Here is a 16,724-nt window from a genome sequence, read left to right as displayed (position 1 = left end):
ATATTTGCAATGTTTGCACTCAGATGCCTAGTTTAAGCATTGCAATGAGTAGTTCAACATGTAAAAATGCTGAGCCTTCACACCTCCTGCTGCCATCCCTGGGATGATGCCTCTATGTTAACAGAGAACAATTAGCTAGCTCCTCTAATCAAGCTTAAGATTTTCCCATGATAAACAGGGTAAAATCCTATTTCTTTCCTGTGAGCTTACCAAATTATCCCTTTGTATGCTGATGGCTGCAAATAAATTTTGCAGCTCTGAAAACAGTTTTTAGTGTGCATACATTGCATCCACAGTCATTGTGCTAAACAATAAAGGCAGTTAGTCACTATAAAACATTCTTATCTTTGTGTTAATGGCTATAAGTAACCCCAATCTCAATTAGTTTCTACTCCCAGTATCTAACCCTATTCTTCCTTTAGACTAAAAGAATCCATTTCTTTTAATAACCTCAGCTACATATTTTATTTTATTTACTTCTCTCATATATAACAGCAAAATATCTGCTCTATGTCAATGTCAGTAATGAAGGCTACTAAGATGTATTGATTATTTGTTCCCAGAAGACAGTTTTAGTGAGCTAGCATCATTCCTCCAGCCTGTCTTGACTGCTCAAGAAGACCCACAGCAGTGAAAATATCTTTCATACCTGTGAACTCTTTCTTGCACCGGTCTCTGACACTCTCCTCTAGGCCTTCAAGTTGTGATTTAATTTTTTCATACTCTCGTTCTGCTTGTTGGCTCTTGCGTCTTTATGGAACAGAAGTAAGATTTTAAAAAAGTTACAAACTATAAAAGTAAATAATTTGCAACAGCTCTGAGAGGGAAGTCCAAGGACTGGGAGAAATTTCCCTGGCTTTGATTTTTTTTAAATACAGCAGTAAGAGAATGGAGGAGAAAAACAGCAACAGTGGCCGAAATCTTCATTCCATGTAAAGCAACTTGGCACTATCATGGGCTGGTTGCTTCAAAGCAGACTTGGGCCAGTAATTTAAAATCCAGTAAGAAGTAGCTACAAATGCTTTCAATCATATATCAAGTACAGAAACCCAGTCTCCATGCACTGAACCCTTAGGATTGCTTGCAACATGTCCTGTACTGGCTCTAAACCACCCAGGAGTGTGGGATCAAACTCAGAAGGTTGATGGAGGTTCACAAGAGCATAAGGGCTGTACAGCACATGCTTCAGCTGTACTGATAAGTACCATAAGATTGAAATCCACCCCTTCCTGAGGCCCTCATTACTAACCTTAAAATTGGACTAAGTAGCTTTTAAGTGAAATACAGACATATATTCTGGCCCTTTATGAAGCATGAATTTCAACATTAATCATGCAGTTTGTGTGTGGGTAACTTAGCTGGAAAGATGAAAATGACCCCTTAGTGAAATCCATCCAGTTCAGACCTACAGTGCTGACTGAGGCAGCATAAATGTTGATGGGTATTTATACAGAATAAGTTATCTCCTTCATAAGTGCCACTTTAGCTGTCATTTCAAAAGGGTATGTGTGCAACTCAGCCTGCAATTGTTTGCTTGGGAAGCCTGGGACCAATTGTTGTGTTTATATATAAAGGAGGGACTGGGCTGACTGACACTGAGGAATTTGGCGCGCGTGAGAGGAATAAATTGGTGCTCATACATATTTCCAGCTGTAACTCCTTATCTTAACTCTGGAGCTCATAAAAAAGATGAAGATAGTTTCTGTAGACCGAGCTGAGAACAAGCCGGTAGTCCCTTGAAAGCTTTAGGGAAACAAAAGCACCTAATTAGAAGAACTTACCTGTAACAGATGATAGAAATGCCAATGATTACTATCATAGGAATAAGTACCAGTGGCAAAATAAGATTCAGTGGGATATCAGTCACTCGGGTATCATATTCCACCCTTCCAAGGATCCATTCCCGGAGTCCAAATTTTACCTAATTAGATAAAAACACATTTTTCTCAAGAAGTGCAAATGTAAGGTGGTCAACTTCTCAGTTTCACTCTAAATTCTTAGTAATTCCCACAAGTGAATTTTTAGCTCAAACTGCCAAACAAAGGAAATACTTCTGAATATTTTAAACTGAATTTGGGTCACTAGCACTTTATTCCATGAAGTAATTTAATTTGCTCAACTGAGGAAGAAAAATCCCCAGTCTGTCTGTCTGGAGTTCTACATTTCTAGGTAATAAAGGTAGAAGACATTTGACAGCATTGACACTGCTCTTTATGTGTGACATCTTTTATGCAGTAGGCAGAAGCTGGAAGAAGAAAGAACTGCAAGGAGTTTCTTCACAGTACTACAACAACTTTGGAGAACAAATTACTTCAGTCAAGAGGAACTGTATCAGTGTTATTGATACATGATACTAAATTCTATAGAAAAGGTAACGTACAATGAATTCAGGAAGGTTATTGATGGTATCCCTCTTCTGCCGTTTCTTTGGTTGAGGCTGTACTTCTGGTGGCTCACAATATAAGTCCGTTTCAGTTAGAGTTTTTATGTTGCAAGGCTCATCACCCACAAAAGCCTGGGCCTCATCTATCGTCATGGCTTTGTTCAGGTTACTGCCCTAGACAGAAAATAAAAGGCGAAATTATCATCGCAAAGCCTTGGGAGACAAGAAATCCTGAGTTGCAACTTTCCATTTGGATCACTTTTAGCAGCAGAAATGATTTGCACTGCAGCCTACAGAACAGCAGAGTGATTGGGAATTATTTGATTCCTCTCCCTTCCTTCGTGGTGTGAGATGAGATGTCCCTTCCAGTTCCTGGGAGGTCTATTGGGAGAGGGCATTTCCAAATGCAAATGCCAGGCTCAGCAGGAGGGGGCATCCTCAGCAAACCCGAAGTAGGGCTAAAAAGATAGGAACTCTCTTTCAGAAGGGGTATGGGGAGGAAAGGGGAGCTGTCATTGTTCATCATCTAGCAGAGGTAAGGGACTCTACCCAAGAATTTGGGGTATGGCACCAAACATCTGTTAAGGCTTTGAGAAAGGAACTAAAAATTCCATACATTCTTCAAGGACAAAATGAGCAACCACCAACTTTTAACAAGTTTACCTTTGCATTAATAAGTTTGTTGACTTGTTTTTTGATGCCATCTGTGAAGTTTTCAAAGGTTGGGTCTGCGACATAGGCAAAGGAGTGACTCTCATTTTTTACAACCAACTTATAATGATCCATTAGAATAATAGTGGTAATGTTATAGTTTTCTGGGTCTTCCAGTATTGGTGGGGAAGAAAAAACCACCGTGGTTTCATTAAGTCTTGTAACAACCTTTCCATAAAACTGTAAGAAACAAGACAAGAAGAAGAACATGCTCATTTTAGAGTCTGACTCTTTTCTGTACATAACTGTTGATAACTTTAGACCATAGAAATAAAACCACTGAATTTATATCCTCTCCATACAGCAGAAATACCATAGTATGAAGGATTTTTGAAAAAGAAAATGAAAGAAATTTGTTGATGGGAATAAATCATCGATTCACTGTGTTGTAGCAGTTGCCTGCAGAAAAAGCTTGGGCTATGGATCAGTTTCATTGCCTCCAGTTTCTATGGCTCTTTACCGCTGGACTGATACCACCAGGTTCCTCTCAGATTAGGAAGTTAACATGTTACCCTTAATCCTGATCATCTTCTGTACCTTTGAGTAGCTTGGGCTGATTATTTTCTGTTTACACCATGTAATACCTCATTGAACCTCAATAAAATTTTTAAGTGAAATTTTGGAATAAAATTCAACAGTTGTCACTCAACTACTCAAGGTAACTCAGTTCACCCGTCCTCCATCCCCAATTCAACAAGTGTTTTTCCCCTGACACTTTTAGTCATTCAGTAACATCAACCACAGGCAACAAAACTAATAGGAACCCTCAACATTTATTCAATCACCACCTCTGTTTCTCACTTCACGATGCAATGCAACTTGATAGCTTCTCCCCAACATTCTGATATTGTCATGTAAGTGAAAGCAAACCAAAAGATTAGAAAAGCTTTTAGTCTTAATAGAGAATGTGTGCTATAGGTAATGCTGACTTAAACTAACAGGTTGAGTGTACATAAGAGGAGATATAAGAAATGTTGATAAGCACTGTCAAGAATGCTAAATAGGCTTTCAGATTGTCCTGGGAGTCAAGATTATCCAGATAATTACTTTTTGAAGTTTATGGCCTAAAAAATGTAGGCAGTTTTCCTCTTAAAAATCTTTAGGGATAGGGTTCTAATAGATCCAAATCCAGCTGGCTCTGGCATACTCTAAAAGTTGAATCATGCATATAATATATAACATTCACATTACCAAGTCACTATAGATCACAAGACAGTCTTACACTGAAGAGCCAGACTTAGAAAGAGTCTTACAATGTTCTTACTGTAAGATCACTTCTAAGTCTAAATCATGTCATTAAATTGTGATCTTCACTAGAAGAGCGGGAAATTAAGACTATTGGTAATGTCAGTTCCTCTTAACAGGAGATGCAAGAAGAGGGTTTTTTTAATGTTATTTTTCACAACTTTTTGTGACCTGTTACAGGTGGAATATGCATGAAGCAAGAAAGAAAAGAAGACTTGGTTCTTTGAGATGTGAGAAAATAAAAGGCATTGATTGTGCAAAGCTGAGTAGTCTGCATTGTCTAGATTTAGATCCTGTTTCAGGCAAATTGCTAATGCTTGCAGGGGGAGAAGAAAGATAAAGGAAAACAAAACACATCCAGATTCTGAAATACCCATTTTATCCTTATCCATATTGAATGAATTTAATTTTAAAGCAAAAGATGGCAAAGTACAAGTGAATGTAAGGCAAGATGGTAGGAAAGTCAAGATCTTCTTCCACAGGAAAACCCTGAACAGACCCAGAAATCTGTTCAAACCTTATTTCAGTCCAAGCCTGGTGAAGTCCAGTGGGAAAGTTTATATGCAGCTTTTGAACAGATTATATGCTGTGCATGCAGTGTTATGCCTTTGGGGGAAAAGAAAGAAAATTACCCTTTTTTGATTCATCCTCCCTGCTTCTGGACGCTCTGCATATACCACCAATGAGAAAGTCTGGATGAGCTCAAAACCGGTTCCAGTTACTGTAATATTTCTCCCTCCGCTGCAAGGCACAATTAAAAAAGAAGTCAAATCATTGACAGACTACCACAGCTATACACTACTTCATCCTGCACTGCTATTGCTTCCACTGAAAAAATCCTATGTATAATGCCTATATGACAATTAGATATCCTACAAAAAGGACTTCTGTTAAAGCTATTGATGACGAAAGCATTTTAAAGCATCAATGTCAAGTTAAAACTTGTTTTAAAACAGCAAAATTTAAAAAAAGTACAAATTGCTTTGCCAGGATTTTTGGCTGTTCATTGATGCCAATCTTTGTGTGCTTTACTTCTCCAATGTTATTAAAATCACTCTGCCTACAATACACACACAGAGACAAAGGTGAAACTGTATTTTCCACAGGCCTGTAGGAACCTGGATTCTCTATCCCCTCTTACTTGCAGCACGTTGTTTAAAAAATAATACATTCACATAAGAAGAAGAATGCACGCAAGTTGCCAATAGGAATTAAAGTCATTGAAGTGACATGGATTTAGAGGGATAGCAAACCTCAAAGCAATCCATAAAAGTAGGCTTTAGTTTATATAGAAGGAAAAAGAAGTCATTTAAATTCCATGAAGTAAATCACTATTGGTCTACCAAAGAAAAATTTCAGGCCCCAAAATCACCCAAACCAAAAATGAAAAGGAAACATTGAAAACAAATTCTATTTTATTCAAGTGATTACTTAATAGTCAAGGAGACGGGTACTAATATCTCCAAGAGAAGTCACAGCCAAATTTATTTTTAATGTTCTGTTTGTCATGATGTTACACTTTTTAACTGATCTCCCTCTGCCAACTGTACCCCACTAAGCAGGAAGACCAGAATACTGGGGAACAGCAGACAATAACATGAATCAGGGTCATGTTTGTCCCTGTATTTGTCACAGAATGACTTTCAAAACCCAAGGTATGCTACAAGGGCTTTTATACAATGATTTGCCATATTGCTACAAATATAAGAGTGACATAAATTTATTTGATTTCCCAATTATTACTAGGTGAGCTTTTTCCCAGAAGGAACACCTACCAGATGGGGTGTTAGTGAATACCACCATAGAACAGAGCACACCTTTTAAAAGCATTATTGAACATGGGTCTAGATTTCCTAAAAAGGTACACTTTTTCCTCATGAGACAAAGAAAGAGATGACAAGCCATAATTTTTCCTCTATTTCCAGCATAATTATTAAAAGCTGAACAGAAAAACTGTTAGAAAGGTCTCCATTAGAAACTTTTAATATTGGTTATCCTAGTAGCATAAAGATTTGTAAGTAATGCAAAGATCATGTTGTCTTACATCATGCTAAAACGCTTCAAATCTCTTTCTTTGACACAACTCCGTTTAAAAGATGCCTTTTCTGCTTTCAGGACTGACCTTTGAAATGGGATGACAATTTGGAAGTAAACAGAATACTTTCAAACGTCAGTTGCAGTTAAGACCACAAACCCTACATACCTAAATGTCTGCATTGATAGAGTACAGGACTTTATTCCAAACCATTCTATATTTAATAATTTTATTACATATTACACATATTTTAAGCTAGTTGTAAAAAAAGTTATGACAAACATTTCATTACCTGCTGAAGCTATTTATCGGCAGGAATTTGGTGACAGTAGGATTCTCACTGTATGTAAATAGCTGTGGTACAGGAATTGTCGTGCCCCCATAGTTCATTGTGACTGTAACAGGTTCAACCTTGTTATTACGTCCTGTAATGCAAACGATCTCGTCTCCAAATTCAGTCCTAGATTGGAGAAGAAAAAGGAGAGGAAACATCTTCTGTTACTAACATTATGGAGTTTTGCATTCTTCTACTGTAAACTCCAGAACAACAAAACTGGGGCTCTATTTTTGCTGGGTACCAAGTAGTTATGAGAGGAGAAAACACTTCCTTCAGATCACTTACGCTTTTTAAAAAAAGAGATATAGGATATAACAATAAACAGTGTGCAAACACAGGAACAATGAAATGTTAGCACACTTAGTGTCCTTCCTTTTTTTTGAGAAAAGAGAAGGGCAGCAACTAATAAAAGGAAAAAGAAGGGAGAAGAACAAGCCATGGGAGACTAGAAGACTAATATTTTATACAGAACCACTGAAGAGATGCTGAGTGAAAGCATGGGTGGGTTTGAAGCAGCCAGTATAGCAGAGAAAGTCAAAAGTGGAGAAATTTTTGGACATCTAAATTCTCCCACTTAAGGTGTTTTTACTGCTGTTCTTCCGCTGAAGCCTCTGAGTGAGTTTGTCTGAATGTTACACGCAGAACTCCATTGCATGGGAGGAGTCACAAAGAGATAAACAATGGATTCGTTTCATTTATAAAGGGCAGAAAAGGTTGGTGCTTTTTTAGAACACAGCTCTGTATTGTTAGTTACTCAGACTACGTACACATTGCAAGGCTGGCTACCAACTGAAACTTGAACATCCTTCTTGGAACCAGTGGCCAGATTTACGCCAGAGATGGTAAGTTTGGTTCCACCCGCTTGTGGACCACTTTCGGGTCTTATTTGAGAAGGATGAGGTTCCTGAAAAGAGAAGATGGTCAAACTAAGTGAGAAAATTAAAATAAAATTTATACCAGTATTATTTGGTTTAATAGGTAATTGAAGTTTAATATTAGTACCTGAAAAAGAATAAAATCAAAGCAATGACAGACAAATCTTCCAAAATAAAAGAAAATCTTTTACTATTCATGCTGAAAGAAGTAACAGATAATGTGAACGCACTTTTCTTTACTGTATTTTATGAGGCTTTATACAAGTTTCAATTCCTTATCACGAAATGTAGTTAGCTGCCATTTAGTTTGTGAGAGCTTCCTGTTGGATTTCCTTATTTCATACTTATTTTAAGATTTCTCTCTTCTTTATGCCTCAGTCTACCTTCATCTTTCCTTACCCTTTCCTACATTCTGTGTCAGCTACAGGAGACAAAGAACAAGGTTTTCAAAACTTGCACTAAACAGAAAGAATATAAAGATTCCCTTTATCTCATAAGGCTCTCAGTAACTGTGGTAAAACTCTCATCTAATACTTGAGCAATAAGCTTGCAAAGAAAGAAAATCTGAAAATGCTCAAATTGTCTTAATGTACCTAGAACCTTGGAGTGGGTTCCTTAAAACCAATTAAATCAAGCAGACATGGTTCAGATTGTTATAAAATTTGTTTGATATTTAAATGTCTCAAGAAGTTCCCTCCTTTTGTTCTCAATTCAGTCTTTGTTTCAATGATTGTATTCTGGGAGCTCCAACAAATACTGTAAATTAACAGTGAGGGCTTTTCATGAACAGCATGATTTAATTACTTTGTCGCTAAGTAGTTTCTGCTTCCAGTTGAGAAAAGCATCCTTATTCAGGACCACACTGAAGCTGCTGAATCACGAGCACGGCTGAAGCCAAGCAAGCCGCGTGACATGGGCTGCCAGCCGGCTCCGAGTGACACTGCCCACTGACCCTGCTCCTCACCACGCCTGAAGACGTGCCACAGCCCTTGCACCCACAGGGCCACAGCTGCTGTGCCTGCAGACAGCACTGTGTCCTGGGCAGGCAGCACTGTGGTCCCTGGGCAGGCAGCTGGCTTGGGCACTGCACACACAGACAGGATGCCAGGTCTAAGTGCGTGGCTGGTGCATTAGGCTGGGGCATTGCTACGAGGGATCCTGATCCTGCATTTACTGAAGCATACTAGATCAAGACCTTAAGGGAGGCTGTGACTAGGCGATGCCTTTTCTGATGTACAACTGTGCTGCTTCACCATATTAAAACACAGGTTTTTCTTAAATGAGTTGTAAAAAGTAATAAGCTTATTTCTCAGACTCATGTATATTTGTAAATGACAGCTGTTCTCCTCCTCTTGCATAATCTTGCTAAAATGGTTGATAATAAAGTCCAGGCTTGGGGCTATTCCATATGAAGCACATGCAAATAAAGAAAGAGTAAAGAAGTTTGAAAACTTCCCTTGCTGATAAGGGTTTCCTTGATCACTATCACACAGAACTGATCTTCCACTTGAAGGAGGAAAAGCCCTTCCAGGGACAGAGAGCAACGTGCCCACCTCTTCCTAGTCATGCAGCAAATCTCTTTCTCTCACATAGTTTGGCTCAGGCACAGCCCATCTCTGTGACAGCTTACAGCTACAAAACCAAGGGCCTACCAATGGCAGGGAGGAAGGGACTGATATATTGCATTTTGGTTCAAAGCTTGGTGAGTCATCGACAGGTTTTTAACAAGCAGCAGGAATCCATAAAAATGCATCCAGTTGACTTCATGGTTACTTTACAAATTTGTTTTATTGCAGCTCAGATACAGAAGCATGGAGAACTCTTATGTGCTCTGCTTGTTTTATACTTTCATGTCTAAGCAACTTCCCTCTGAAGGAATGCATCATGGCTCAGCACACTTCACAAATCCACAATGACAACTGTAATTTGCTCTCGAGCCATTGAGCTTTAGGAATATGCTTTAACTAATTGGGTGTCAATTGCTTTTTTTCCCTGAGAGAAATCTGTTTGTAAACCCTTCAATCCTCAAGAGTGAGCACATGACTGCTCTCATGCAAGTAACCTTTGATTTAGCTTTAATTTAATACATCACTCAGGTTACAAGATTTTATATAGGGAAGTCACTCAAAGTCATTTTAAAGCATTTTAAAAGCTCATTTAGGTCTATATAACCCTGTCTATGCATCCTCATATTTGGATTTAATTGCTTGCTGATTTAAGCTAAATTGAGACAAGTTTAACCAGGGTAAATAAAAAGTTTTAGGGGGTCAGTTTTAAAAATCATATTTGAAATTTAAGTTAGAATAAGTCTAGATATGCACTTTATAGGAAAACTCATTTGTGCTTTTTTACAACTGAATTTAGTTGCTAAAAATATTAAAATCAAGACTGTATATGAAATACACAGTCAATAAATAGTTTATAAAAAATGGGTCAAATACTTTAAGTGTAACCCTACCACATGGACAGAAAACCATACCTTTTATTAAGTTCAAAATAAATCTTAGTTGCTATAAATTGTTAACCATGCTGGACTTCTGTATTATCCACAGTAACGCTTAGCTGCATAGTATGCTTAGGACAACTTTCAGATTAAAGTATTCCTCAAGAACCACTAAAGAATCAGTATAGACAAATTCTTTCTCTCTGAAGCTCTGAAGAAATCTATTTAAAATTTGTAGCTTTTCCCTAAATACTACCTCCATTGGAAGGCTAGACTCCAAGGACAGGCTTAGGAAGGAAATTAATAAGAAACCACTTAAAGCAAGCCTTTAAACATAGACTTAGGAAACGAAGAAAGAAAAAAAATTTCTGAAGCATCACACAAACTATTGTCTGTAACCTCAGCTTAACGAATTAAAGGAAGCTTGCTAAGAATTTCAGCTGGACAACCATATTCCTTTCTCTTAGCAAAAAAGTGAAATAATTTCCCTGTTACAGCTCTGTTGGCTTATCTGATGAGTCCCTTTGGCAGGGCTCAGCTGTCTCTGTAGCCAACAATCAGTAAATACGGAGTGAGCCACAAACTTGAAGTCTAATCACTCAGCATCATTGTCTTCGGGGGACCCGTTAGTGGTGGCCTACATTTGTCTCCCTAGGAATAGGGATATAGGGGTAACAGCAAAGCTGTCTCTGAAAAACACAGTTGTAAGGGGGAAGTGAAACAAGCCTCTGTTCTGTTTTCCACAGAAACTGTTTTTTTCTTCTTTTTCTTAGAAAGACTCCACCTCTTGGAATTTAAAGCCCAGCTACAGCAGACAGGAGAACTCACCACCCACCCCTCATGCATCCGTTGTGCAGACACATCTCAGTTGCACTTCAGGCTGAACGGAAAACTGGGGCCAAGAACCGCTCTGGAAACAGGGAGTGGCCAAAGAGGAGGTGGAATGGTTATGGTTAACTGTTATTTTGTCTTTAATTGCTGATCTTGCAGCTGTCCCTCAAAGGACTATTTTAAAAGCACTTAATTCAAAATACTCATATTTAACGCATTTTAAGTAATTCTGCAAATACCAGGAGCTTTCCAGGGAACAAATAATGTGGACGCCTCATAAAAATGATCTAATAAGGAGAAGCTGAACAATGCTTTGTGTGCAGAGGAATTCTTCAGCATGACTGCTAACACTTTGTTACCGTAAACTTGGCAGGAATATTATTTGATTAATTTTAACTTGCTATTTTCTGTTTCATATTTTCCCTCTTTCCCTTCCTCTTAAGGACCTGCCAGAAAAAATAAGCAGCTAAAATAAATTATCAAGAATTTTAACAATTTATATAATTATTTTTTATTGCAAAACCAATGTGCTATGAATAAGTTTTATTGCTCCTCTAAAATATTCGTGGATGGCTCAAAGAACAAAGCTCCATCGGCCCACCTGGCGGTCTTCTTAAGAGTACCAATAAAGAAAAAAAAAGTTGGGTCATACAAATACTCAACCAGAAAGCATTTTACAAAAATGCAATTAGGTAGATAGGATCAGGAGGAGAATGATATTTCACTCAATGCCAAGTTAATTTGAAGAAGTGACATCAGTGGTGATACAAGACTTCAACAAGAACTGTGTTTCCTAAGGAGAAGGTAGCCCCTTCCCATGGTACTCACCAGTCAGACAGACACATACAGACCCTTGGAAGGTGCCAGCTCTAGTCTCATCTTATCTTATGCAGTCTGGCAAAGCTGCACCTGACCCACAGGTCTACGTTGTTTACCAAAGTCCTACATGAGATTCCTTCTCCTTGCAGAGGAAAACGAGGGGCAGACAGTAAATCTGTCAGTGTAAACCTTGTTTGAGGGATAATAAAAATGCTGCTTTTACCAAGATGGAAGGCCCTTTAATTTGAACTTGACCCTGAGCAATACCGAATGTTCAACTGTTACAAATGGGACTGATAAGCCTCCAACCTCAAGTGCTGCGGTATCAGTGATGCTATTTTTTTCCAAATCCCCTCAAGGATTTCTTCTCTCCTTCTTTCTGCCCTGTTGTCATTTCAGTCTCTGAATCAGAAGTACACCTGCTGTCATGATAAATAACCTGCTTTCTTCTTCAGCCCTCTACACCTTGAGATCTTTGTTGGCTCCATCAGAAGACACCGGGGGGAACTCACACTTTCTATAACATCACTGTAACATCACACTGCAGTGTTCAGTGCAATTATGATGTTAAACAGAACATTTGATAATGTGTCTTGTATGGAATTTGTAGCAGTCCTGTAATAATTCTTCTGGAAAACATCAGCCCTTGTGAGGACTTGGCAATACTTCATTTCTCATGGACACAGTAAAATTTAAACAACCCTGCAAATGGTGATTTAACCCTTGTTTTATAATTCCTTAAAGAGTAGAAAATCATTCAAACATATTTCGGTTTTTTTCTTATTTTACTTGAAATGAAGGAGTGTTTTTTTCAGGCCTATACTTCTTTTTTCACCAGGAAAATATTGTTCATGTCTTCCAGGTGGTTTAATGTTTGAGCATAAATATTTTCTGCAATAGCAGGCTACCTCATTATGTGGGCTTTTTGATAGTCTAGTTTGAAAAGCCTGTTCCGATGTCTGTCAGCTGTTCAGTGGCCTGGTTTTTGCAGAGTCTAGTAAGCCGTCTCCCAGCAGAGGGACTTTGTGCCACCAGGACTCCCCACTGCCTTTTGTTCTCACGATCATGCCCTGTGTTTGTAGAAAGTGGATTTGCATAAAACCTATGCAAATCCACAGCTATGCTATTCAGAATGAAATTCAATACAATGGTTCAGTTGGGAGTGATCTTCAATCATCATTTAGTCCAACTTGTTACCAGGTGTAACTTGCTCCCTGCTGCATGATTTATCCTGAAAAAATTATTTGATCTAAACAAGATTTCTTGCTTGTAGGTCTGAGCAGATTTTAATCTGTTTGTCATGGGAAATTTGAGCACTTTACAGTTAAACCTTCCTTAAATCCTACCTAGATGTTGAGTTAAAGATCTCAAAGTCCACCTGCAACCCAACTTTTCCATGTTGTACCAGACTGCTGGGTAAGTATTCCTGAACTGATAAGCAGTTTTCCCAGTACTTTGATATCCACAAGGCTATTATCCTTGTTGGAAGGATACCAATAGGTTACCTCTTGTGCTTTTACACCTGTGGTTAGCACCCATCCTGTTGCTATGGTTTAGCTGGAAGCAGCGGTTTTCTGCTCCAAGCAGTGAGACAACGCCACTTGTACATTGCTTTTGGTACCTAACATTCAAATAATGCTAGTATGTGTAGTAGCAAATTTTTTTCTTCTCTTTGTAATACCAATGTAATACCTTACGTGGCATTTCCATTCCTGTGTGCCACTGTCTTATCCTTACTTCATCAGCACAGCAGTACTGGAAAAAACCCAATGAAAAATATTGACAAAAAAGCTCCAACTGGCCCAAGTATGTATATGACTTCACATTCAGGCCATGTTCCAGTGTCCTGTTTTCTTCATCACAGCCAGAAGTCTCTTCTTTGCTTGCTTTGTTTGTATCTTTTGCCCCCTACTTAAAAATCTGTTCACAGAAATGTGGATATATTTTTCATTGTAGTTTCATGCTTTCTGTGTGCTAGAGGGTAAATTATCTCCATGTCTGTTCCACTTATAATCACATTTAGACATGAACTTGCTTATTAGCAGTGTACATGACTGCTGCTCTTACACAGCTACTGTAGGTGCTCTGAGCATTCGCATTTAGCTCTTACATTTTTCATCCTGTTTATTAATCTAGAATGAACTTTTAAATCTTTAATATTTTATGAGTAGCAATTAGTCTTTTTGCAGAGTTAGGAAGGTGATATCTTATTTCTTCAGATTTTTAAACTTCTATTTTAATAAAAAAATATCTTTTGTAGTCTGAAAATTCTTTCAGAGTGCTCCGAGCATTTTAAATCTCTATGGTCTGCTGGTGTCAAATCAAAGCCCATCTTTTACTGGGCTAGCAGTGGGGTTATTCCTATGCTTCTTTTAATTTTTTTTCCCTGGTTCTTCACAATTTTCTTTGCAATTAAAGACATGGAGGTTTAAAAGAGAACCATTCCCCCAGCCTCTTTTTTGCTCACCCATCTTACATCTGGGATTGGATTTTCCAGAGAGATTCATGTTCTTGTTCACTCATTCTGTTTGCGCTGCAGCTGTCCTGGTTTGCACTGTCCATGTCCAGCCAAATCACTTCTGGTCCCTTGCGCAGTATCCAAGAACAAGAGGAGTGCACACCCATGGAGCATCACCAAAGTTCTGCATGTCTTCTTTTTCCATTTCTCTGCTTTTCCATTTGTCTGTCATCAAGCACAACCTCATCTATACAAAGTTTCCTTTTCCCAGGAGAATTCCTGAACATGACTCTGTAAATAAGGATACTGGCTACTATAGTACCCATCTGTGGTAAGCAGTTTCTAGACCATGAACTAGATCACTGACATAAAATTGGTTGCCCTTTATCCTTCACTGAAGCAGAAAATCAAAGAGAGAAACAGCAAACCTCCAAGAAGGCTACTGGTGGATCACAAGAAGGGCCAGGAACTGAAGAACAGTTGGACAGCAACAGAGAAGGGGAGCCGAACAGAGATGCATGGAAACCTTGGCACGAAGTCTATGCTTCAGAGGGGGATGTTGGAAAAAACACAACTGTGCCAGATCACAAGCAGAGAGACAACTGGGAAGGGGAAAGATGATGGTGTCAGAGTATGTCCCCATGATGCTGTGAGAGATGCCAGCTGCAGCACAAGGGGAAACCAGCAGCAGATGGAGGTGTTCAAACGGACATGATGGGCAGCAAATGGCAAAGCCACCTAAGCTCCCTTCTCTTGGCTCCTGTAGACACTGACCTCCAGTTGGGGGTTTGGCTTTGATGCAAGTGCATTTCTTCACAAGTAGGAATGGGCTCTTGTGGTTCCACACAAGCAGAAAACAGGGATGCTGTTTCCAAGGCCTGATGACAGCACACACAGATGTGGATAAGATTTTCACAAATGTACAGGCCATGTTGTTGTTCTGCATCTATCACATCCATCTTTCCTTCACAAGTAACTCTTCCCTCTCCTCATCCTGGTTCCAGCTGCAGTAAGTTCTGGCTCTTGAAGAAGAAGCAATTTTTTACCAAAATTATCTGCCTCACACTGAAAGCCAAATTATTCTGTGAACTCTTGCATATTATGCACACAAGAATAAAAGGCATAGCCCACGAAGTGCTGTAGACACTCACCAGCTTCTTGGAGGTCAAAATGTCATTTAATGGACCATAAAGGTAACCACAGGAGCTAAATTAAACCTCTGAATGGGAAACTCAAGCCATTAGGAACTTCTTTCCCCCTCCACTTCCCTCCTCTCTCAGACTCAAGGGAGCCTGTTTCTTGTTTCTTCAGACAAGCCACCCACTCACAGGATATTCAACCAGAGAATTTCCACTGTGCATTCTTGGCAGCCTGGTGTTCACCACAGTGGCTGACCTGACCTGCTGGCTCGCCTCATCACAGTATCCATAACACAAGTCAGTTCCTGGGTTATTTCTGCAACAGCAGAGAGATGAGCTGAGTCCTGCCTTTCTGGGGGCTGCTTTGTCCAAACCTTACATCCTGTAAGCTGAACAAATGCTTCCAGGCACTCCAGGTGCCCGGGCAGAGCATTTGCCTGGCAATGCACATTGTGTGTTGCCTGCTGTGGATGGGACTCTTATGCAAAGGGCTGGTATGTTAAACAGCTTATTCTTTGGCCTGAAAGCAGCATCTTTTTATCATGAGGCAGATACCACATGATTTTCTGAAAAGACTACAGAGCTTTGCTGACGGGTTTGGTGGAGAAATGGAAGCATGCGTGACTGGAAAGTCTGCACTATCATACAGCCAGTGTTTACTGGCAGCTCTCAAGCAGAATCATGAGCACTGGATGGTGGGACATGTATTTAAATGCATGGCTCAGATGATACAGAGTAAAGACTAACAATATCCGCATGAAAAAGGGGCAACTTCACTAAAACTCTCAGCTATCCAAGAGTTCTCCTGTCCCCCATGCAGACTGACACACAAACAATATGTACTGCAGGACTTAAGAATAAAATAAGATCCTCTGGAAGCAATTCCAGACTTCTGCGGATGTGTGGTTTATCAGCATCAATCATAATGGCAACAAGCATGTAATTTTCCCCACAAAAAACCCCACCCAAAGCCCCCAGGTACAGTGTAAATTGAATGTATTGAGGCAAAGACTCAGGGAGAAAAATCAAGGAGTGAGCTGAAACCCTCTGTGAAAGCCTTGAGGCACTTTCCTGGTGAGGGCTTCCAGTGCAATTGCTTCAAACATAAAGAAGCAAAGCAGAGGATGGATGCAGGTAAGAGGAAACTGCCAAGTAGAGTAGATTAAGGTGGAAGAGTGCACCTTGTTAAATGTAACTGTGCTGTTCATTTCACATTCAAACTTCCAGTATGGTGAATGGTGATGTTGATGTTTGTTTTCAGGTCAAACTCCAGTTTATCCTCCCTTCTTCCTCCTTTTGGTTATTCATCTCATCTTGTTTAGGTAAACAGACTTCCTGGTTTACAAGAAGTCATTTTTTCCAAGCCAGTTCAGGAATGTATTAGACTTTTGCAAAGTTCTACCTCTAAATTCACCATCTTAGATCTATTTGAGCTTTCTGAAACCCTA

At 39.2% G+C, this 16,724-nt stretch overlaps 1 protein-coding gene across 5 annotated transcripts in view; it reads right to left on the bottom strand.

Annotated features, from left to right (window-relative positions):
• Positions 1 to 16,724, bottom strand: part of PLXNB2 (plexin B2) — a 263,743-nt gene that overhangs the window by 26,604 nt on the left and 220,415 nt on the right. For all 5 annotated transcript variants that reach the window (XM_032105466.1, XM_032105464.1, XM_032105469.1 and 2 more), the window contains 7 exons: positions 7,479 to 7,615; positions 6,667 to 6,834; positions 4,972 to 5,080; positions 3,047 to 3,274; positions 2,381 to 2,557; positions 1,782 to 1,921; positions 650 to 750 (listed from right to left, as the gene is read on the bottom strand). In XM_032105466.1, coding sequence (XP_031961357.1) covers positions 650 to 750; positions 1,782 to 1,921; positions 2,381 to 2,557; positions 3,047 to 3,274; positions 4,972 to 5,080; positions 6,667 to 6,834; positions 7,479 to 7,615 — 1,060 coding nt within the window. The remainder of the gene's footprint in view (positions 1 to 649; positions 751 to 1,781; positions 1,922 to 2,380; positions 2,558 to 3,046; positions 3,275 to 4,971; positions 5,081 to 6,666; positions 6,835 to 7,478; positions 7,616 to 16,724) is intronic.

Source organism: Corvus moneduloides, chromosome 4 (assembly GCF_009650955.1).
Source record: "Corvus moneduloides isolate bCorMon1 chromosome 4, bCorMon1.pri, whole genome shotgun sequence".
Taxonomy (NCBI): Eukaryota; Metazoa; Chordata; class Aves; order Passeriformes; family Corvidae; genus Corvus; species Corvus moneduloides.
Note: the sequence above shows the minus strand (reverse complement) of the source record. Positions and strands in the feature narration are given on the sequence as shown.